Source organism: Chionomys nivalis, chromosome 13, assembly GCF_950005125.1.
Source record: "Chionomys nivalis chromosome 13, mChiNiv1.1, whole genome shotgun sequence".
Taxonomy (NCBI): domain Eukaryota; kingdom Metazoa; phylum Chordata; class Mammalia; order Rodentia; family Cricetidae; genus Chionomys; species Chionomys nivalis.
The window spans coordinates 57091709-57114063 of record NC_080098.1 but is presented as its reverse complement, the minus strand read 5'-3'; the positions used below and the strand labels follow the sequence as shown (position 1 = coordinate 57114063).

At 42.4% G+C, this 22355-nt stretch overlaps 1 protein-coding gene across 2 annotated transcripts in view; it reads left to right on the top strand.

Moving 5' to 3' along the window:
* Elovl2 (ELOVL fatty acid elongase 2) overlaps positions 1-14633 on the top strand; it is a 41589-nt gene extending 26956 nt beyond the window's left edge. For both annotated transcript variants that reach the window (XM_057787533.1, XM_057787532.1), the window contains exons 2-8: positions 143-206; positions 2355-2542; positions 5241-5318; positions 6867-7038; positions 9427-9551; positions 9966-10100; positions 11737-14633. In XM_057787533.1, coding sequence (XP_057643516.1) covers positions 143-206; positions 2355-2542; positions 5241-5318; positions 6867-7038; positions 9427-9551; positions 9966-10100; positions 11737-11862 — 888 coding nt within the window. In that variant the 3' untranslated portion in view covers positions 11863-14633. The remainder of the gene's footprint in view (positions 1-142; positions 207-2354; positions 2543-5240; positions 5319-6866; positions 7039-9426; positions 9552-9965; positions 10101-11736) is intronic.
* Positions 14634-22355: the final 7722 nt, after the last annotated feature.

Below are 22355 nucleotides of genomic sequence, written 5' to 3'. Positions count from 1 at the left end.
CTGTGCTTTCTGGCCACTCTAAAGTCTGTAGTCACATTCCCGCAAGCTGAGGCCCCCACCTATTTAGCAGCTACAGGTTGGTGATGGTGGCTTGAGAGTTTAAAAAAGGAAAAACCTGCTTAATCTATCCCCTCTCTTTTAGGAGCATCTGAAGGTCTTTGATAATGAAGTTAATGCTTTCTTGGACAACATGTTTGGACCACGAGGTAAGTGGCCTGCTTGGGATCATGCAGGAAGAATACCATTTGCTTGTAGGAAAGGATTGCTGTCTCTGGGGTTCTGGAAACAGTGTGTGCCATCTGTCCTTATGGACTGTAAACTGCCTTGCACAAGGTACCACTTTCCCAGAATAACAGACTGTATTTTGTCTGCCTCGCTGTGTCTCCTGGGATTGAGGGGTAGGTGAAATGTACTTTTCCTCCAAGGTATCAGCTATGAACCCTAGTGGTCCCTTTACTTTCTCCATCACCTGTCAGCCTCTAGCCAAAGCCCGTCTTCCTTACTCACGTGGACACAGCCACTGCAGACATCTTTTGACTCCTCATGTAAACTTTTATTTTGTTTGCCATTTCCCTACACCTGGAATTTCTTTCTGCTATGTCCTCCTCTTTCTTCTCTGGTCAGCTCCTCCGCTTGCAGACGCCAGTTGTGGGCTCTCTTGGGTGGTTTCCTCTCTATTGTACCTCGTTACTCAGTCTCCCCATTTCTGTCCTGCACAGGCTTCCAATGGCCGCTTGTCTCTTGAAAGCAGGAGCCATGATCCTGTTTGCCGTCTGTCACAGGGCACAAACAGCTCTGGGGACAGAGGACTGATATTCTCACTAGATAGGACAAATATTTTGCTTCACTTGAGCCTGGTTGTTTGACAAGCCTGTGGGAAATCCTTGGTTTCTACAAGCGGTTTTCTCAAAACTAAAGATAGGAAGGAGGGATTGCGGTCTTCCCACTTCTCACAGCCTTTACATAAATTTGGACATTATTTGGATCTCTTCCCAGTTTTCACTGAGACTCTGAGACCTAGTCTAAGTGAGTGGTGACTTCTGTTGTTTTAATAGGAACTGTAGTTTGGGTAGAGTTCTCCTTTCTTTCCCCTTGAGGATCTTTGTGGTGGGCTAGCAGTGTCTGTCCGTAATCTCTGCATTCCCTACTTGCAGCTCTATTGAGGTGAGGAAGAACTGGCCCAGAGTAAAGGGCATGGCCTCTTTTTTAGGCAGGATGCCATTGGAGCCGTGAATTCTTGGGGACCACAGCTTTCTGTTTCTCTCAGCAGAGAGTTAAACTTTGATCTCTGTGAACTAAGTTCACACTAAACTTTGCTGTCAGTAGGTTAGTGGGAGCTGGAATGAATGTAGACACATGGGATTAGTTACGGGGGAATTGCAGTTGTTCGCCGTGCTGCAGCCATCCAGTGGATCCTCCCTTTGTAGCAGCGAGATTAGAAAACCAACACTCTGACCACTGAATTGGGTTACTACAGTCCCATCAAGATCCTTGTCCCTTCCTAAAGGCCACCTGCACTTACAGTGACTGTCACACCTAGTGACCTCAGCAGCATCCCCAACTTTTTCTGATCTTATTATGCACATCCTATCAGTAGCCTGTGGGATATACCAGACACAGACAAAGAGTAACACTATTTATTCAGGTACCAAAGAAACAATACAGGAACACTTGATCCCATGTTTTAGTTGCAGCAGTTATGATCATGTATGGATGGCAGCATGACAAACAATAAAGATTATAGGTGCTTAACTCAGCATCATATCTGAGGTTTTGTTCTTATAGTTTCTGATATCCACAATCTACTATAGTCCCAAAAATTAAATGGAAAATTCCAGAAGTAACTATTTGTGTGTTTAAAATTACATACTGTTTTGAGTAGAATGATGAACTCTCTGTCCTGTCTGGAACTTGGATTATCCCTTTGTCCAGTATTTCCATGTGTATCTAGTCATTTGCTAGCTCTCTGGTTATGGAAACTAGGCAGTAGCATAGGGCTTTGTATCAAAGCTTTACTTAGGTGCAAGAGCAGTGGTACTGGCAATTTGGTTACTGCAAAGAAAACCATAAACTTCCTCCTTTAAGTGAAAAGGTGGATGTTCCCAACTTAGTAAGAAAAATCCCAATGCTGAGGTTGCTGAGGTCTAGAGAAAGAACCAGGGTGTCTGTGGATTTGCTCAGGGAGAAGCTGCTTGAGCTGGTATGTGGATGCATCTCAAATTGTGAGTGAGGACAGGAAACCGCTGTCTGCCGGGGACCCTGGAACCTCCCGCCATGGACGAGCATGTGTCAGTGTTGCTAACTGCATGGGAGCCTTGCCCCTCGGGATCCTCACCTTATGCATTTCTTTCCAGATTCTCGAGTTCGAGGGTGGTTCCTGTTGGACTCTTATCTCCCAACCTTCATTCTTACCATTATATACCTGCTCTCAATATGGCTGGGTAACAAATACATGAAGAACAGGCCTGCTCTTTCTCTCAGGAGAATCCTTACCTTGTATAACCTCGGAATCACACTTCTTTCTGCATATATGCTGGTGGAGGTAAGTGTGTATTGCTGTGAGTATTTGATTTGAGAATTGGTCAGGTGCAGCTTTCCAGACCTGTGTCCACCATGGAACCCTCTGTAAGAACCTGAGAAAGCTGTTCACACATTGGTACTCTTCCTTTTCCTTTCCAAAGAGGCCAAAGTGCTTGTTTCTGACTTGAATGTAGGCCTGTTTCTGTAGTCCTTAGCCAAATTAAAGCTATAACCCTGATTCAGTTTGAAAGGCCTTTTGAAGACCGTGTCACATACTTTTCTTCTCTTTTATACCTTATGATCCTGACTTAAATGCGTTAAATGATTCACATGCAGTTAGTGTACAGAGATGCGGATGTTCCTTGGGAAAGTTCCACCCAGTCTAGACTGCTAGCAAGCCTGAGTTGACATGTGTTGGCTCTAACTGCCTACCAGGTCTTTGACTCAACCCTTTCAAGCACTGAACCACAGGAAGAAGTAAAATGGTTGCTTTGCCTAAAACAACCAAGAGTTCCTGTCATAATACAAAGAGAAATCTAGAGTAGTATTCAACTGCCTCTGGCAAAAATAAAGGAATAAAAGGAACAAAAACAATTATTTTAAGGGAAAATTAGGATAAAACCATCCATAAAGGTTACAAATGGCTAGTAATGACATAGGCAGGACTTTTTTCCTGCTGTTTTTAAATTTTTAAAAGACTGCAAATCTTTATCTAAAAATGTTGTTTTCTTACCCTGACTTTAATTCATGTGTTAGCTAGTATGCACCATTTTAATAATGGCCATTAGCTGTTGCCATAGTGACCAAAACAAAGCATTGATGGTGGGAAGGATTTGTGATGAGGAATGCCATGTAAAGTTTCAGCATCACATCACAGGCGACACACTAAGTTTTCTGACACTAAAAGACAGTTCTAGGTTCTTTACTAAAGTGTGCTTAGCATGCTAGGTGTGAGCTGGCCAGATAAAGCATGGGTTTAGTTTTTTTTCTTGAGACAGGCTTTCTTTATGTAGCTCTGACATCCTGGAACTCACTATATAGACCAGTTTGGCCATGAACTCACAGAGATCCATCTACCTCCCAAGTGCTGGGATTAAAGATGTGTGTCACCACACCCAGTTAGACTTAGCTTCGTCACAAGACTGAAAGGAAAGAGACCTTTGTTGATGAGGAGCAAGTCTGGAATCAGTGTCCCAGGAGACTGAGCGTACAGCTTCACGGGCTGTAGCTGCAAGTAGCTGGGTTAGGTGATGAAGCTGGGCTGAAGCCGGTGGATTCTAAGCTTTAGAGTTTAATTCAGTCCACAGTAGCTTCACGTTAATCTTACTGACAACCTTGTTTAATTCCTTCAGTACAAAGGTTAGATGGCTTTGGTATGTAACCCAGTTAGAGGATTATGAATAGACCAGAAGGCAGCTTCCTAAGGCTTGCTTGGTTAATTCTGCTATACAGTTACTATGTGGTTAGATAGGTACCACGGAACTGGTGACAGCCTGAAAAATCTGCTTAATACAGGACATTCCCTGGGCAAACAGAGTCTGTCCTGTTCACTAAGGGGTTACCCCACAGTTTTACTGTTACTATAGAAAATATATGCTTACTCCATCAAGTACAACTTTCATCCTGCAGATGTATTCAATTATATTTATGGGCAACATATCTTTCTTAGTCTAAAAAATGTACCAGCACCCCTCCCCCCCAAAATGAACTTATCCTTATATCCTTTAAGGCATCCTGGGTCTCCAGCCTGCCACAAGTGGGGAGCTTGGGACAGGAGCATAAAGCCAAGGAGGCTGCTGGGACCCGACTCAAGACAGAGGAGTACACTGGGAAATCCCAAATGTTTTGCTTTCACTGGACTCGTTTGTCCTCAGAACCTTCAGTTATATTTACATTACCTAAAGCTGGTGTTGTTAGACAAATACTCCAGCTACATCAGAACTGTGAAGAGGAACCCAAGCTTCCAAACATTACTTAGTTATCAGTATTGTAAGGGCAGAAGTTCTAGGCATTTGCCTGGAAAACCTTGTATTCTAGAATTTTACATTGTTGCAGGGAGAGAGCCGCTTTAGTAGAATTTTCAATGAGAAATTTAATAGATTTGTTTTCTCTTGTCATAGAAAGACTAGAAAAGAATGAGTCAGGAGCTCTGAGTTCTAGTGACGATGCCACCACTCCTTAGCTGTGCAGCCGGAGCAGTAGTCACTCATCAGGGACCACTGATGCTCAGGCCTCCTGGGAGCGAGACAAGGGTAGCTAGATGATGGGCTTTTAAAAAGTGGGAGCTCTTTATTAGAGAATAATGGGGAAGGTAGGTGTCAGTCACACACGTTTATTATCAAGTAGCACAGATACAGTGAAGAGCATGTTTTAAGAACTTTCTGACGCCCTCTAACATCTATAGAATTATCATGCACATTTTATAAATTTATTGAGACAATAGTGTAGTTTTCCTCACATTTGTTTATAATTCTAAGACAGCTCACTAATTCGTACTAAAGGTATGGAAGCTCTGGTCTGAATGGTTAGAAGTGCAGTATGTGGAGGGACAGGAGCCTGGCTTCTGTGCATCAGCAGGAGCTAGCCCCCCTCTGATGCTTGCGGACAAACGGTCAGGTCCTGGGCACTTCTGCCCCCACTCTGAGCAGAAGCTGGTCAGACTGTTGAGTGCTGTCACATTCTTGTGTTGATTTTCTTTCCCTTCTTCTATGCTTTGGCAGCTCATCCTCTCCAGCTGGGAAGGAGGCTACAACCTGCAATGTCAGAATCTGGACAGTGCAGGAGAAGGTGACATCCGGGTGAGTCCTGAGATGTGTTTCCTTCCCCTGTACAGTTAGAATCTGAGATTACATAGGAGAGCTTCTGGGTCTGATGGAAAGCCTTAGTGACAGACATGTCAAGAAGCCTGCTGTCAGCTACTCATAAACACTATTTAAGTGTTTGGTGGTGGGGCCTCTTAAAAGAGCTGTAAGGTTTTTGCTTCTAAAGCTGAATCAGGAAGCCTCTCTTAAATGAGGTGCACTTGCCTCTAGCAACAAGATCCCACCTGAGAAAATGCTACCAAGAAGCCATGTTTAACTCTGTTCTTTTGTGTCTAGAATTCCTTCCCAAGTTCTCTCAGGTTTTATGTGGATGTAGTTGTCCACGTTGACACCATTCGTTGACAGAGGTTCCTGTCCCACCTGGTCCCACAGCTGTTCAGCCCTAAAGAAACACACAGAGGTCTACATTAATTATAAACTGGTTGGCCTATTAGCTCAGGCTTCTTATTAACACTTATATTAGCCCATAATGTCTGTGTTAGCCATGTGGCTTGGTACCTTTTATCAGTGAGGCACAAAGTAGTGAAAATTAAACCCAGTAATCATAGATGTAAATTAGAAATGTCATGATCAACCTTATGCAAGAGATCCTATTTCATCTATCTTACCTGTGACAGCCCAGGATGCTGAACTTGACTTTACAGAGTTGCTATCTACCAGAAGGGAGGAGGGTTCTCAGGGGCAAGGCCAGTTCCTGATTAGGGATAGGGAGTGTGTTTACGATGATGCTGTGGCCCTCAGCAAAGGCGCTGTGCATGACTATTGGGGCCATACACGGTTACAGGAACCACCGTGAAAGACTCCCTCTCACTGACTATCCAGGACACAGAACACTGCCTACAATGAGTAGAAACACACGAAGTGCAGGTTTTAAAAGGATGACGGGAGATTATATCTTTAAAAAAAAAGGAGTCTCACTGCTCCCTTTCAAAGGTTGCTGCACCAAGTCACTGCAGAAAGAAATTAAGGAAAATTAAGCATACATCATGCCTTTCTATGTGAATTTCCAAATACACAAGGAGGGAAAATTCCCTACCAGAGAAAAATACGTAAGTCACGGTAGAATCAGAGACAAGATGCATCTCTTTGTAAAACTGTCACCTGAGCAAGAGAGCATCCACTTGTGGTGATTCACACCACACACTAAAATGTGCCATCTGAGGCAGGAAGAGTGTTTGACATAGGCGGGAGGGAGATTCAGTGCCCACACAGGCTGAAGAGACCACTTTTAGGGTACATAGAAGCCCTGCAGGATGCTGATGGAAAGGAGCAGAAGAGCCTGTCCTTAGGTGGGGAATGATGAACAGAACCACGATTGGACGCGTGTTTGGGAACAGTACCCCGTCTTTCAGCTGAAAGGGTAGATTGCATGGAATGAGAAGAAACTGGAGGGGAGAGAGCAGAGAAGCAGCACTCTGCAGTCTGAAGGAAGCACAGGAGGAGGCAGGATACTGTGCAAGGGGCAGAGCGGGGGTACCCCAGGTAGGGGACACTGTCACCTTTTCCCTCTTGAATTTGTTGTAGGTAGCCAAGGTCTTGTGGTGGTACTACTTCTCCAAACTAGTGGAGTTCCTGGACACGATTTTCTTTGTGCTCCGAAAAAAGACCAGTCAGATCACCTTTCTCCACGTCTATCACCACGCCTCCATGTTTAACATCTGGTGGTGTGTTCTGAACTGGATACCTTGTGGTCAAAGTAAGTCTTTTGCTAACTCATGGTTCTGTGAAACGAGTCCCACAAGAGCACCAGTGCACCTCTTAGTCCCCCCAGTATGCGTTGATTAGGAGCGATGGGGACCCCTAAAGTGGTGCCCTTGGCACCACAGAAAGCACATTTGCTGGTGGCTATTGGGTTTCTGGATTTTTATGTTGGAAAAATCTGAGCAAGACCTTAAATTAAAAAAAAAAAAATTTTTTTTTTAATTGCACCAATTGTCAGATGGGCAGAGAGGAAGAGGCCTTGGCCAGAGCCACCACCTCACGTAATACACATCCATCATTTCAGCTCTTAGGGAGTCTCGACTTCACATTCTGAAAACTAAGCGCTCTCTGCACCAAAGCAAATAGCTTTCGCCTTTTTTAGAAACGAGAACTACAGAACGAAAGATTTTAAGCCGGATGTGATGTGCACACCTGTAGTCCTGGCACTTAGCAGACTGGTGTAGGGGAGCTGCAGCATGGCTGGACCCTCCTGTCAGCGCATACGTCCATGTCCGCCTGTGTACATCTACACATGATACATGGAATAAACTAGTGTGCTCATTGATACCGCATACTTTGCTTGGAGCCGCAGCTCTGTGGGTTGTGTTGACCCTGGCTTTGCTGGAACACTGTGGTGTCTTGTTTTGACCCTGCTTTATGATGACTATAAGCAGTTGATGACCTCTTCTTACATTGACTCCACAGCCCCTAGTGAGTGGGTAGGATGCTCCGTGACTGAACTAAAGAGAACAGTGCTTTTATTTAAACCATGTTCCCATGAATTTGAAAATATTCTATGAAAAATTAGGACAAGCTGGGTGGTGGTAGTCCACACCTTTAATCCTAGTACTCAGGAGGCAGAGGCAGGAGGATCTCTGAGTTCAAGGCCAGCCTGGTCTACAAGAGCAAGTTCCAGGACAGGTGCTAAAACTATGGTGAAACCCTGTCTCAAAAAAAAAAAAAAAAAAAAAAGCAAAAATTAGTACAAAACAGGAGAAAAGGATTTTAGAGTCAAGTGTGTAGATCTCCAGTGGAGCACTGGCTTAGTATGTACAAGGACGCCCCGTCACTAGTACCCAAAACCAGGTCCAATTGAGTGATGACTCAGAGAAAGCTTAAAATGGGTGTGGTGGCACACACCTGTATTTTTCTTAGGAGTTGGGCTTATGTGATGTGCTTAGCCTGCTGAGCACCCCACAGCCGCAGTACAGGACATGTGCGAAGTGGCCTCATCTCCTGGGTGCCCTATGTCATCCACCATCCAGAGAGAGCACTAGACCACTGCTACTAGAGGCCAGCAGTCAAGGCTCAAAGTACGACTTCCACCAAATGTCTATCATTTGATCCTAAGTTGAAAGGTCTTTAAGTAGATCCATCATTAAGTTGCATGCTATCCCTGGCTGTCAAGTGAAAACTCCAGTGCAAGGGATGAAACTGCACAGAAGACAGACAGCCTTTGACTCAGATGCCAGGCTCCCTGTGGACGTGGAGGAAGATTAGTGAGTGTTAGAGGAGCAGGCTTTTGAGGATTTTTTTCAGTGTTAATAGTTTCATTAGACATTTAAAATTCAATTGCACAATTCAGAGATGGTCCTGTGAATATTTGTGGGCCATATCTCCAAGATGATGACAAAAATTATAAGTACAGAGCTACTCAGAAATGAGAACCCAGATGAGCAAGTAAATGTCACTCATCTTGCACTGCTGAGTACTTCAAAGTGTTTGTTTCCATAGAAACCCAAGCATCCTAGCACATACTGGCCAGTATTTGCTGAAAACTTACTGTATGCATCATGCTGTTCCTTTTGCTTTCCAGTTATATCTAGGTTACTAATGTAGGGTGAGAAATGGAGGCTAAAGAATTTAAATTGACTAAGACATAGTAGGTAGTGCTCTTTAGTTCATGCAGCAGGACATTCAATTCCACCACAGCTTCCAGTGGGTTCAAATGAGAAGAGAGCTTACACAGCACATTCAAGACAACATAACAAACTACTAGGCAAGGGCGGTGCTGCTCCTCCGGCCACAGGAGGCTCTGTCACCATATGGTTTAATCAAGGTTTAGTGGGGGGGGAAAGTCAGTTTTCCTTTAGTGGGATTCTATAGCCCCACTCAAGTTCACCTTTCTCTGCCTCCCTGATTAGCTGAGAAGAACCACCACTGTAGTGACAGTAAGCCCTTTGCAATACGGAGTAGCTGGTTTGATTGGCTGAACCTCTCTCCAGGTTTACACCTCTGTGGAGGCAGCTGGGGATCTCTCCATGTGATGCTGTTGCGTGATTGTCTATACCCGTTAGCACTTTTCAGTCAGGACAGAGACCATCACACAACGATGAGAGCCTCACTTTCTGGGAGAACTAACTCACATACTCCACTGTCTTAGGCTTCTTTGGCCCCACCCTGAACAGCTTCATCCACATCCTCATGTACTCCTACTACGGTCTCTCTGTGTTCCCGTCCATGCACAAGTACCTCTGGTGGAAGAAATACCTCACACAGGCCCAACTGGTATGTTGTTCTTTCTTTGCTTCTCCATGTGGCTCTGACAGGGAAGGACTAGGCAGCTCAGGCTCTGTGAATAGTCTGACTTTTATCTTAACGTGGCCTTGAAGAATCATACTTTGCCATTATAGTATCTGTGTGTTTGCAATTAGCTTCTAAACGGAATAAACAATTTTTGAAGTTAATGTACAAATTAGATCATTATTTATCAAAAACTAACTGCTACTTTTCAATGAGAAAATAGACAAATTTCTATATTTACATAACTTCAAATAAAGTCTCTGAGCAGGGTAGTGGACTACTGAGGCATTTTTCTTGATTCACTTCTGCAGAATATAGCAAGGGACAGTAGCCATGTTGTAGAGCATGGGGCCCACCTCCCGCAGGACCTGTGCTCACCTGCAGCTCTCTGCCTTTCAGGCGCAGTTTGTGCTCACCATCACGCACACACTCAGTGCTGTGGTGAAGCCCTGCGGCTTCCCCTTTGGCTGTCTCATCTTCCAGTCTTCCTATATGATGACACTGGTTATCCTGTTCCTAAACTTCTATGTTCAGGTATGTAAGATGCGGATGTTCAGGGGTAAGTGACAAGCTGCCCCAGTGCACTCACTGTGCCTTCAAGATAACGGTATGCAGAGCAGGAAGTAAATGGCATGTTCCTAACCCTTCCCCCATATCCTCCCCCAAGAACAGCCAGCTCACAGTCCAGGTGATCTTTGATGAGAGCTCGCTCTGAAAGACTGAGTTACATTCTATCTACATGTGTATTTGCCTCATGGCCACCCAAATCTGACGTCAGAAAGCTGAACAGGTGTAGTAACACAGACCCAGGGAGCTTGTGTGGAGAAAAACTTAGGAACAATAGTGGTTAGTGTTTAATAATGTATTTAGTAAGCCTCCATTGGCTGCTCTGACATATGGAGACAGTGTTCATTTGAGGAAAATTTTTAAGGCAAAATCAGCATGGACAGGGCATGCTGGCTCGCTCTTTGTCAAGCAAATGATATTCTCCTTTAATTAACAATTTCAATGAGAGAGTCCTTCACAGTGACTTTAGGAGCCTGTGTAGGCTGCTGCAGCAAAGTCTCAGGTGGTTGTGCGTTTAAATGGCAGAGCCAGGGAAGTAGAAAGGCTGCTTCACACAGACAAGAACATCATTTATAGTCAGCCGTATTTTCTTCTCCAGATGATTGCTCTCATTTTTAAGATTTTGTTGATAGTGGTTTGATGTGAAGGCTCGCTGTGGGAACAGGGCCTGTGACAGCTCTGCAGACTGTGTTTCTGGACTGCTGGACGCTGCTCCTTGTAAAAGATCAGTTTCCTTCAAGGATGTCTAAAGAGACACATTGGTGGAGCCAAACCGATCCACACATGCACAGCAGAACTCGAAAGGAATGGCATGAGCTCAGGGTGGCCCAGCAGTGGTAGGCTGGGCTATGAAAACTATCTCTATACACTGGTTGAGACTGAATCTTAGCTCTGACTTTACACTGTTCTAGTCTTGACTCTTGTTAATGCCATTATTGCTTTTTAAAAAGTGAAAATGCTGTTATGCCAGCACTGAAGGAGTTAGAGACAGGAAGATCAAGAGTTCAAGGTGATTGTGATCTATATAGCAAGTTGGAGACTGAGTGAGATCCTGTCTGGATGTCTGGATAGATGGATAGATGGATAGATGGATAGAAAGGAAGGAGATGACAGAATGACAGATCAGGTTTTTCATCAGAATGAAAGAGGACCATACAGGGCTGGAGTTCTGTGACAGATGACATAATTAATATACATTAAAACCTGCTTTATATCTTCAGCACAAAAGAGGACATTTAAAAACCCTACCAGAATCAGGTGATGTTGTAATTACAATCTCAAAATAGAAAAGCAAAATAACAGCTCCTTTTATCTTGAATTTTAAAGGAAGTTATATTTTCCAAGTGAATAATATAAGCTGCTTTGAATGCTAAGCAAATTATGGTGTAACAGATAAAGTGAAATGACCTATACTGACATTCATGTATTTGCCTTGTTTTTTGCCTGAGCTTTATAGCAAGAGGCTTAAAAACAAATTGTTATTAGAAGGCCCAGTGCCGAGGAAAACTGTGTAGTGCTTTAACTGCATGCTATATCAGAGGACTGGAGACATTGCGTTATCAAAGCATCTCCTCTGCTTTTTCTCCTGTCTACACTCTGACAGACATACCGGAAAAAGCCAGCGAAGAAAGAGATGCACGAGCACCCTTCAGGGAAAGAGGTGAAGAATGGTTTGCCCAAAGCCCTCTTCACTGCAGCTAATGGTGTAACAGACAAGAAGGTGCAATAAACGAAGAGATGGGAGACGCATAGACAGTGCAGCAGCCCACCAGATAGATGAGCTTGTTTTAGAGCAAAGACTGAATTGAAAGTTGTATGTTTTAGCATAAACTAATTCCTTTTGAGTTTGTAAATCATTTGTACCAAGAATGTATTATAATATATACTATTAGGTTACTCTATTAATTGAAGTGATGCCGACCTCTACAAACCTCAGAACAGGTGCAGCGCCCCCTCTCCTGAGCTCTTCGTAATGCCTTATTCACGCAGAAAACCAGGAGACATGGGCTTTGTTTTCACGGCAAGTCTTCAGAGTTAATTTTCTTTAAATATGTAAAATAAAATGTTAATTATATTGTAAACGCCAGGGTCTGCTCTAGTCCATGTCAAGCAATAACTGTCAGTGCATAAATTGATAATCAATCCACTTGCTCCTTAAGGCATCAACCCTAGGAAGCGTTTAAATGGGATCCTTAGCAAAAGACAGAATCTAGCATCCTTCTCTCTAGTCAGGGAATCTGCTACAGTTTTTAACCACTCTGAGTCTAAATTTAGTGATGTCGTACTGAGATTCATCCATCATCAACATAGTTCGAAGATTACTCATTCTGTAAACAACTTGAGCTGGGTGTGGTAGTATATACCTGTGATTCCAAGTGTTTGGGTATTGAGATAGCCTGGGCTACATGGGCACAAGAAGACCCTGTCTTAACCATAAAAATTTTTTTTTGCCAAATGGTCATAACTCAGGGGCTTTCGGCAGGAACTATCTCTGTTTCAATTCACTTCATCATTCATACATTCCTGTCTACCTCCCTTGCTAGTCTGGATTCATAGAGTTACATCTTCATATCAAAAGCTGCCATGCCTTTTCTAAACAAAGGCTGGAGTCCAAGTACAGCTCTCACTGGCACAGAAATGCAACTGGACTACCTATAAATCATAATCCGCAGGGCCCTGGGGACGAAACAGACCTCACATTTGTCAACTGTTGCTTCTGAGCCTACTCATGAATATTATCCCATGTAGTTGCTATAATCGTCACAAGTTTAAGTTTCAGAAAACAGAAGAGGATGTAGTCATTTGGAAAGCTCCCGTGGGCTGGGAATAAGGCACAGTGAGAATGTGTCTGGCCCAAGCACATGCTCTCTCTGATCAGAACCATGGTCTCTGCTGAGAAGCCAGTACAGAGGCAGACCAAGGCCCAGGTCATTTCCTTCCCTACAGGTGATGGACCGAGCACCACAGTTAAACTGTACCAAACATGAAACAGTACATTTTCTAAAGCTTACACAAAACATGACTTAGTAACGTGGACTCTATGATCTCTCCATTTTAGCAAATACGTACTTGGGTCACGGCTCTGGCATCTAGCACATGGTAAGCTTTTTTTAAGTGCCAACGATAGTGCCTGCCCACCCCATCTTCCCTTCCTGGGCAAGCTCCCATTTTAACTTTTCCCTATATAAAAACTGTGCTGACTTTTTAAACTCGTAAGTACACGCCCTTCTCAGTGGTGTATTTTGGTGAGCACCACAGTCCTGTGTCCTGTGCATCCACCATTGCCATCCTGTTGATCAGACTCTTCCTGTCAATGTATTTTTTACGGGATTTTCATTTTCCCAAACTCCCAGGTGCTTAACCACCATCTCCAGTGACTTAGACTCAAGCAAGCACATTCTTCTTTCCTAAGAATTCATTTAAAGGGTCAGCTGAGTATGGGACTGTTCTTCTGTGACAAGACACAAGTTAATCAAAGGAGCAACCTCCATGGTGAAACTGGAGTTCAGTTTTAGTTCTCAAACATGGTTCCAAATCTGTTACCGAAATGAATTCTGGGTAAAAATGAGGCAGAAGAGGCATCACTGGTCCCTGCACCCATGTTGCTCTTACTTGCGAGTGAGGCACTGAAGTCTCACTGTGCATCACACCTGCGGCTGAGATGTCTGCACAACTTCATCTGTAGCACAGAGGACACCATCTCTGTACAGCAGTTCAATAACGGCAGCTCAAAGAACCAGCCAGCTTTAATCCTTCCAGAGCAAAGCTCAGTAGAACACTAAGCCTTAAACCACTCAAGGGTCAGCAAGACATGCAGAGCTAAGAAACCTAAGCTGCAAAATGGGATCTGGTAAATATTTTAACCCATTTATTTTTAGTGCAAATTTTCTAAAATAGTATAAAAATGTCTATCTCTGTAATCTGATTAAAAGAATTTACTTGGGAAAACCATTTTTTCATGAGAACAAAAGTACTTGGGTTCTATAAAACCTTAATATCCCCAGCTTTTAAAATAAAATGGAATGTTTGCTGAATGTAATGAATGTAGAAAATGTCAGCCCATCAGAATTATATTTATACATAGTGGTGGATAAGTTCCTGTCTTCCCACATCAGAGAATTTTTTTTTTTTTACCAAAATGGGCAGAATAGAATTTTATATGTTAGAGACCATTCTTCTCTAGTCCTTCCCAGCATTCCTGTGTCAATTAAGAACATCAGTAGAGGTCACTTCTTTGAAAACTGAGGGTTTTACTTTTTGTTTTCCTTTGAAAGTACTGCATCTAAAGAACACAGTATCATGACTGGGGAGAAAGGGAGACAGAAGCCATTTTTCTTTTAGATAAAAAGAATTCTGTGTGATTGTTATATAATAAATTGATTTTTATGCTAAAACGTGTTACAATTTTTCTTATTTGGCTCAAAGAAGCTAAAAATGTGAGCCTATGTGGTATTCCAAGTTGTCTATTATTTGGGGATTATTTTTACCAATAAAGTGATATTTTAGTGATGAATCTTAGATTTCTAATTCATTTCAACAACAAGCAGTGGAATGCTATGTGACATTATTAATGCAATATTTATATACCAAGTTAAACTAAGAAGTGTGTCACTCACAAGGAAAACTGAATAGCAATCAGACAAGCAGAGTCTACTAGAAACTACTGTACAGTGTAACAGTATACTCTGCTGTGCTATAAATACTCTACCATAACTACTAATATATAAATATCATAAATAGGATAAACCATACTGCACCATACACTGGGGGTACGTATGACACCGATTACCAATACCCTGGGTACCTTTACAGTGTCTTCCCAGGTGGAGGAAGTGGCCACTTCATCTCAGGAGCAGGAGGGTCACCATCTGCCATTTGTCGTCAGAGGCTGCAGTCTCCAACGCGAAGATCACAGGGCCCCAGCATGAAGGCAGCCTCAATAGGCATGCTCAAAGTCACATCCCAAGGTAGAAAAGGGTCGGGCAGGAGAATTATGAAGGCAAGAGGGTGGGGTGGAGGTAAAAGGAACTTGGAATGAATGAGGGCTAGAGTTTAGCGGGAGGGTGGACATTTTAAAGAGCCCCCTTCACTTCATTATTTTAAGCTGTGGGTGGAATTGTCACATTACAACTTTGTTGTTAAAAATAAAAGGCTAGGCAGGGTGCAATCCCAGCACAGAAGAAGCTGAGGCAGGGGGATTGCTGAGTTAAAGTCACTCTAGAGTACAGTATGCTGGCTCCTGGAAAATTTGGGCTATAGAGTAAGATCTTGTCTCAAAAAAATATAATAGACCCAATGTTTTTTTTATGAGAAATTAGCTATTGCATGTAGCACAAATAATAAAAACTCGGAGACAGATATTGGGGTTTAACCTGAAGATCAGAAAAGCAAAACAGCCAAGTCACTAGAGAGCTCTTACCTCTATGAAATCTTCAGACTGAAAGAGAGTTCCTGCCTTATATTCCTCTCTAGTGTTGGGATTAAAAGCATACACCACTACCTCACAGTTCAAAGTACAAACTCTTAAAAGTTCCATAACCTCCTATAACCATGCCTTGAGCTGAAAACCCACTACTCAAACACATTAACCTATGGGAGATATTGTATGTCCAAGTCATACCAAAGCCTTTACTTTTTTCAAACCTAGTTTAGGCTTAGATTTTTGGATTAACCCTGAGACTTCTGGATTAACTCTGAAATTTCATATTCAGTAAAATATTTTCTCAAATCTATGCTGTATAATGTTACGAACTGGACTAGAGCTATAGAAGAATCCAGATGAATTCTGGAAGAGAGCATTTGTTATAAAAATTTTAGAAATGGTTTACATCAAGACGACTTTTCAAAAGTAATTAATGCCAAACTTAGTTTTGGTGGTTGAAGAATTTCAATTAACAAGAACTATTATTTCACAAGATTTCCAGGACTTCCATCTATGTGGCTAAGGAGTTAGCCACATAGATGGGATGCCATCTCCCATGGAGGACTGAGACTTCAGTAATACGGTTACATAGGGCCACCCATTCACTTGCCCATTCTTCCGAGGAGACTCCGTGCCTGAGAAGGCTGAGCCCCACCTGTCACCTAGGTGAGGGCTGTACATCTGTGTGTCTCAAGTCCTGCCTGCCCAAGATTGTCTCTACCCCATGTGTCAATGCAATGAGGTGTGTCCGAGAGGTTGCAGCCTCAAGCGCTCTGATGAGCACAGTGTATCTAGAAAGCTTAAGTCCAAACCGTTGCCCCCAGTGCTGTCAGTGTAGCTTCAGGACTTCAGACCCTGCCACATATACTGCCTGGAAGAGCACAGCCATCCCAATAACCCTGTGAGGTTAATGTGTCCAGGACGCTTCAGTGCCTCCCATCACTCCAGTAAGAACAGAGTACCTAAGAGGCTCTAGTGCCACCCATTGCCCAGGTGAGTTTAGTAGGCCCCCAAGATCCATTGCCCCTTCCTACCATCCCTCCAGGGATAACGATAACCTAGGGCACTAGCAACAGTTTAAATACTTGCCCTGAAAGAATAAAAATCAGTTAAATAAAACATAATAAATTCAACAAATGACCTGGTTCCCTTCATGAAGACAAAGAATAAAGAAAAATCAAGGAAATCCAACTCCTTCTGAAATTAATCCTACAGAAATAGCCTCCAATGCTAATGAGTTAGATGGGATTCCAGAAAAAGAACTTAAAGGATTATAAATATATTCATGTAATAAAAAGAAAAGCTCTTAAAAGTACCCCAGGAAAACTCAACACTGAAATAGGAAAGCTAGTGTACGTTGTGAAAGAGAAACTCAAAAGGAAGCTGGGAACCAAACCAAAATAGAAAAAGTCAAATAAAAATTTTGTGTAAATATACAACATCCCTTCATGATAATGATCTTGGAGAAAGCAGGCATACAAGGAACATACCTAAACATAATAAAGGCAATATACAGCAAGCCAACAGCCAACATCAAACTAAATGGAGAGAAACTCAAAAGTGATCCTGCTGAAATCAGGAACAAGATAAGGCTGCCCATCTCTCTGTATCTATTCAAAATAGTACTTGAGATTCTAACTAGAGCAATAAGACAACAAAAGGAGATATGAATCAGAAAAGAAGTCAAATTCTCACTATTTGCTGATGATATGATAGTTTACATAAGTGACCTCAAAAATTCTACCAAGGAACTTCTACAACTCATAAACACTTTCAGTAATGTAGCAGGATACAAGGTTAACTCAAAAAAATCAGTAGCCCTCCTTTACACAGATGATAGATGGGATGAGAAAGAAATCAGAGAAACATCACCTTTCACAATAGCCACAAATAACATAAAATATCTCAAAGTAACTCTAACCAAACAAGTGGAAGACTTGTATGATAAGAACTTTAAATCTTTGAAGAAAGAAATTGAAGAAAGACACCAGAAAGTGGAAAAAATCTCTTATGTTATTGGGTAGGTAGAATTAGCATAGTAAAAATGGCAATCTTACCAAAACCAATCTACAGATTCAATGCAATGCCCATCAAAATATCAGCAAAATTCTTCACAGACCTCGAAAGAATGGTACTCAACTCCATATGGAAAAGTAAAAAAGCCTAGGATAGCCAAAACAGTTCTGTGCAATAAAGGAACTTTTGGAGGCATCATAATCCCTGACTTCAGATTTTATTACAGAGCTACAGTACTGAAAACACCCTGGTATTGGTATAAAAACAGACAGAAGGACCAATGGAACAGTATGGAAGACCCAGATATTAATCCACACACCTACAAACATCTGATTTTTGACAAAGAAGCAAAAAAATATAAAATTGAAAAAAAGCATTTAACAATGGTGCTGGCATAACTGGATATCAACATGTAGAAGAACAAAAGTAGATCCATATCTATTGTCATGCACAAAACTCAAGTCCAAATGGATAAAAGACCTCAACATAAAACCAAACACACTGAACCTCATAGAAGAGAAAGTGGGAAGTACACTTGAATGCATTGGCACAGGAGACCACTTCCTAAATATAACCCCAGCAGCACAGACACTGAGAGAAACAATTAATAAATGGGACCTCCTGAAACTGAAAAGATTCTGAAAAGCAAAGGACACGGTCAACAAGACAAAACGGTAGTCTACAGAATGGGAAAAGATCTTCACCAACCCCACATCAGACAGAGGACTGATCTCTAAAATATACAAAGAACTCAAGAAAATGGTCATCAGAAAAATAATCCAATTGAAAAATGGGGTACAGACCTAAACAGAGAACTCTCAATAGATGAATCTAAAATGGCTGAAAGACACTTAAGGAAATGCTCAACATCCTTAGCCATCAAGAGAAATGAAAATCAAAACAACTCTGATATTCCATCTTATACCTATAGGAATGATCAAGATAAAAAAACACATGACAACTTACGCTGGAGAGGATGTGGGGTAAAGAGAACACTCCTCCATTGCTGGTGGGAGTGCAAACTGGTACAGCCCCTTTGGGTAATAGTATGATGATTTCTCAAAAAATTAGGAAACAACATACCTCAAGACCCAGCAATACCACTATTTGGTATATACCCAAAGGATGCTCAGTCACACCACAAGGACATGTGGTCAACTATGTTCATAGCAGCATTGATTGTCATGGCCAGAACCTGGAAATGACCTAAATGCCCCTTGACCGAAGAATAGATAAGGGAAATGAGGTACATTTACACCATGGAGTACTACTCAGAAGAAAAAAATGATGACATCTTGAAATTTTCAGGCAAATGGATGGACATATCTAGAAAACATCATATTGAGTGAGGTCACCTTAATTCAGAAAGACAAATATAATATGTACTCACTCATAAGCAAACTTTAGACATAAAGAAAACCCAGCCTAAAATTTACAATCCTAGAAAACCTAGACAACAAAGAGGACCCTAAGAGAGACATACATGGATCTAATCCACATGGGAAGTAGAAAAAGACAAGATCTCCTGAGTAAATTGGGAGCATAGGGATCATGAGAGAGGATAGAAGGGGAGGGGAGGGGAGGGGAGGGGAGGGGAGGGGAGAGGAAGGGAGGGAAGCAGAGAAAAAAATATAGCTCAATAAAAATAATTTGAAAAAAATTTGTGTAAAGCTTCACCAATAGGATAGATCAAGGGAAGGATAAAAGAGATAGCCTTGAAGACAAGGTGAGGAAGTTGGACATTCCAAATAAAGACGGGGATGAATTGTCAAGAGGTGTGGACAGGACTTGTATGACACACAGGATACTCTACAACAACCACATCATGAAAACGAATTCCCCTCTAAAGGAATAGCAAACATTTTAATGAAGCCACAGAAGAAATTTCTTTAAATTAGGAAAAAAAAAAGGTGCCTTTGTAGATAGTGGAGGCATTTAGAACACAGATAAGACCAACAAAGAACTTCCTCTCATTATGTCATAATTAATCCACTACTGAAAACAAAGATATAGAAACAGTGGCTAGAGAGAAACAGACAGCCACATAGCAGAGACAGGCCTAGGCTAGTAACCAGAGACTCTCAGCAGAAACTAGGGAAGGCTGCAGTGGTCTGGAAGGCTTTCGGGATGATGCAGGAGCAGGGAGGCTCTTGGGATGATGCAATGATGTGAGCCGCAAGCATTATACAATAAAAGTATAGCTTACAGGTCCATAGACAAACCCACAGGCGTATAATCTGTACATACAAACAAATCCACCAGGGACCCCGATTTGCAGAGCTTTGGGAACACCTGTCTTTGAATAGTGGCTGTCAGTTCTGTAGAGACCTTGTGAAGCCATCCATGGCTTTCCCCCCTTCCACAATGGGAGTCATCCTGAAATATCCCAGCAGCCAATAAATCATTCTTTAAACCTGACTTTTCCTGTACTGAAACTGGATGATCTTCTCCCGCATTGTGGGGCCCTGGCTTGAAAGCAATCACTCAGCCAAACCTTTGTCCTCATAGTCAAATCTACATAAACCTAGTCCCCCACAAGTATCCTTATTGACAGGACTTCCAACAAGAAAGGGACCCCTACTAATCGACCATGTAAGGAACCTCAGAAGTCAGGCACTGAGCAGGAGAGACAGCATGTCTGCCCTTACTGATAAGCAGGTCTGGATGGCCCTAAAATCTCCAACAGCCAACTCAGGAGAATGCAGCCTCCTGACCTTTGCTTTACCCTAACAAGCTATTACTATCCTATACTTACCTTCATCTTTCATTTGACACAAGGTCTTAGTCTAGGAAATTAACTGTTCATCCCTTTACCCCTAAAAAATACAGGAAAAAAACTTGGGTCACTAAAACAGCCCCAGAGAAAGGAAGTCTTTCCCACCTGGGTGCCAGCAGGCATCCTACCAGGGTTTGGAAGCAGCAGGCTCCAAAAATATTCCCTTTAATTCAGTTAGCAAAATGCCCATACAAATCAAGCATCGTCCCGGCCCAATGCTGCAACCTAGGCCGGTTACCATGGTAACCACAACACTGTTCCCAGTTGCCTGGGAAGAAAGAGGAAGTGCTTAGAAAGTACAACAGCACTTCTGCATTTTCCTCTACAATTATTGATCACAAACTTCTAACTTAACTGCTCACACTTAAGAAATGTAGTTAGTACACAGAACCCACTTTTTTCTCCTCTTAGAATTCTGCCCTGATTTTATAGCGTCATTCTTAACTAATCCTCCTGGCATCCACAGGGGAGTTTCACAGCCGTGCCCACTCTGAGACAGGAGTAAGACACCTGGTGCCTACTTTGTCAGTCTTTATCCATCTTGTTAGCCCTAAGAAACACATGCTTGGTACCATTGCTATCGTCTATGAACTGCTAACTCTATGTAAGTATATATACTGGAAACCTTGTAGAACTGGGAGATACCTGGGATGATGTAGGAGCAGGGAGATACTTGGAACAGTGCCTTTCAAGTTTCAAAAGACAACAACTGCCAACACAGACTGCTATATCCAGCAACGCTATCAGTCATAATTGGAAGAAAACTCTCCATTAAAAATATAGGCTGAAGGAATTTATGGCCACTACTCCAGCTCTACTAAAGATACTTGAAAAAAAATTTTTTACTGAAGAGAAAGACAAACACATCCAGGGAAGAATGAACCACTCTTGAATAAAAGTTAAGCAAAAGAGGTACAGAATACACCAAATGATATAAAGTCAAGATGACAGGAAATTCTACACACCTTTCCATGAGACTAATATTCATGGTTTCATTTTTGCAGTCAAAAGACAGCAGTCTGGGCCTGGGAAGATGGGGCCCTACGGATAGAAGTGAGCCACTCCAGCTGGGCCTGTGAAGGACTCAGCTTGCCCCTTGTTTCTCGATGTTCTCTGTGCTCTCATGTGAAATGAGAAGGGAAGCTCTGTCGCTCGGCCCCCTCCCATGAGGCCCACCATGCTCCCCCATCCTGGACTGAATCCTCTAAACAATAGCTGAGGTTAACCTTGCTTTCCTGTAACCTACTACGCTCACAACAATGCAACGTAGCTAATATACTCGGTAAGCTGTAGTTAGAGCCTCTGCCACGGCAGCAGCCTCTTTCAGTAGCCTGGACTCCACGGATACATCCTAGTCTTCCTGAGCCACTGCGTTAGCTTCATCAATCCCTGCCAAAAGTTCTCATCCTCAGAATCAGACCTTCCAGTCATGTGGATAAAGGAAGGTTAGTGTGGGCCTAGACAAACTTGGTTCCCCAGAATACTTTGTACTTCCACGGCCTCGAACAAATTTTTGGTTTTCCTGCCACGGTTCATATAGCCATATTTCTCTCTCTTTCTTTGCCCTAAGAAAACCATCCTTATCCTGAAAAATGTATTTCAAATAGTACCTCTCCCACAGTAAGTCATTCTTGATTACCAGTAAAAATGACCTCTTTCCTTGTGACTTTGCCTATTCCTAAACAGAAATGACAGGAGGAGGGGTTGGAGGGGGGGACAGAGGGAAGGTGAGGGGAACTAGGAGGAGAGGAGGGAGGGGAAACTGCAGCCAGCTTGTAAAATTAATTAATTAAGTTTAAAAAATACATGTGCTCTTATAAGCAAAACCTTATGGCAGTGCACTAAAGCACACTTCATTAAAAGTTATAAAGAAAAAAACCTCGACAATTCAATTAGGATCACATATGTTTGTATTAGAAAAAAACTGCAAATTAATTAATATGCAACCAATAGCATAACTAAATTTTATTGAGAACATACCGCTCAATACACAGTCCCGACTGGTTCA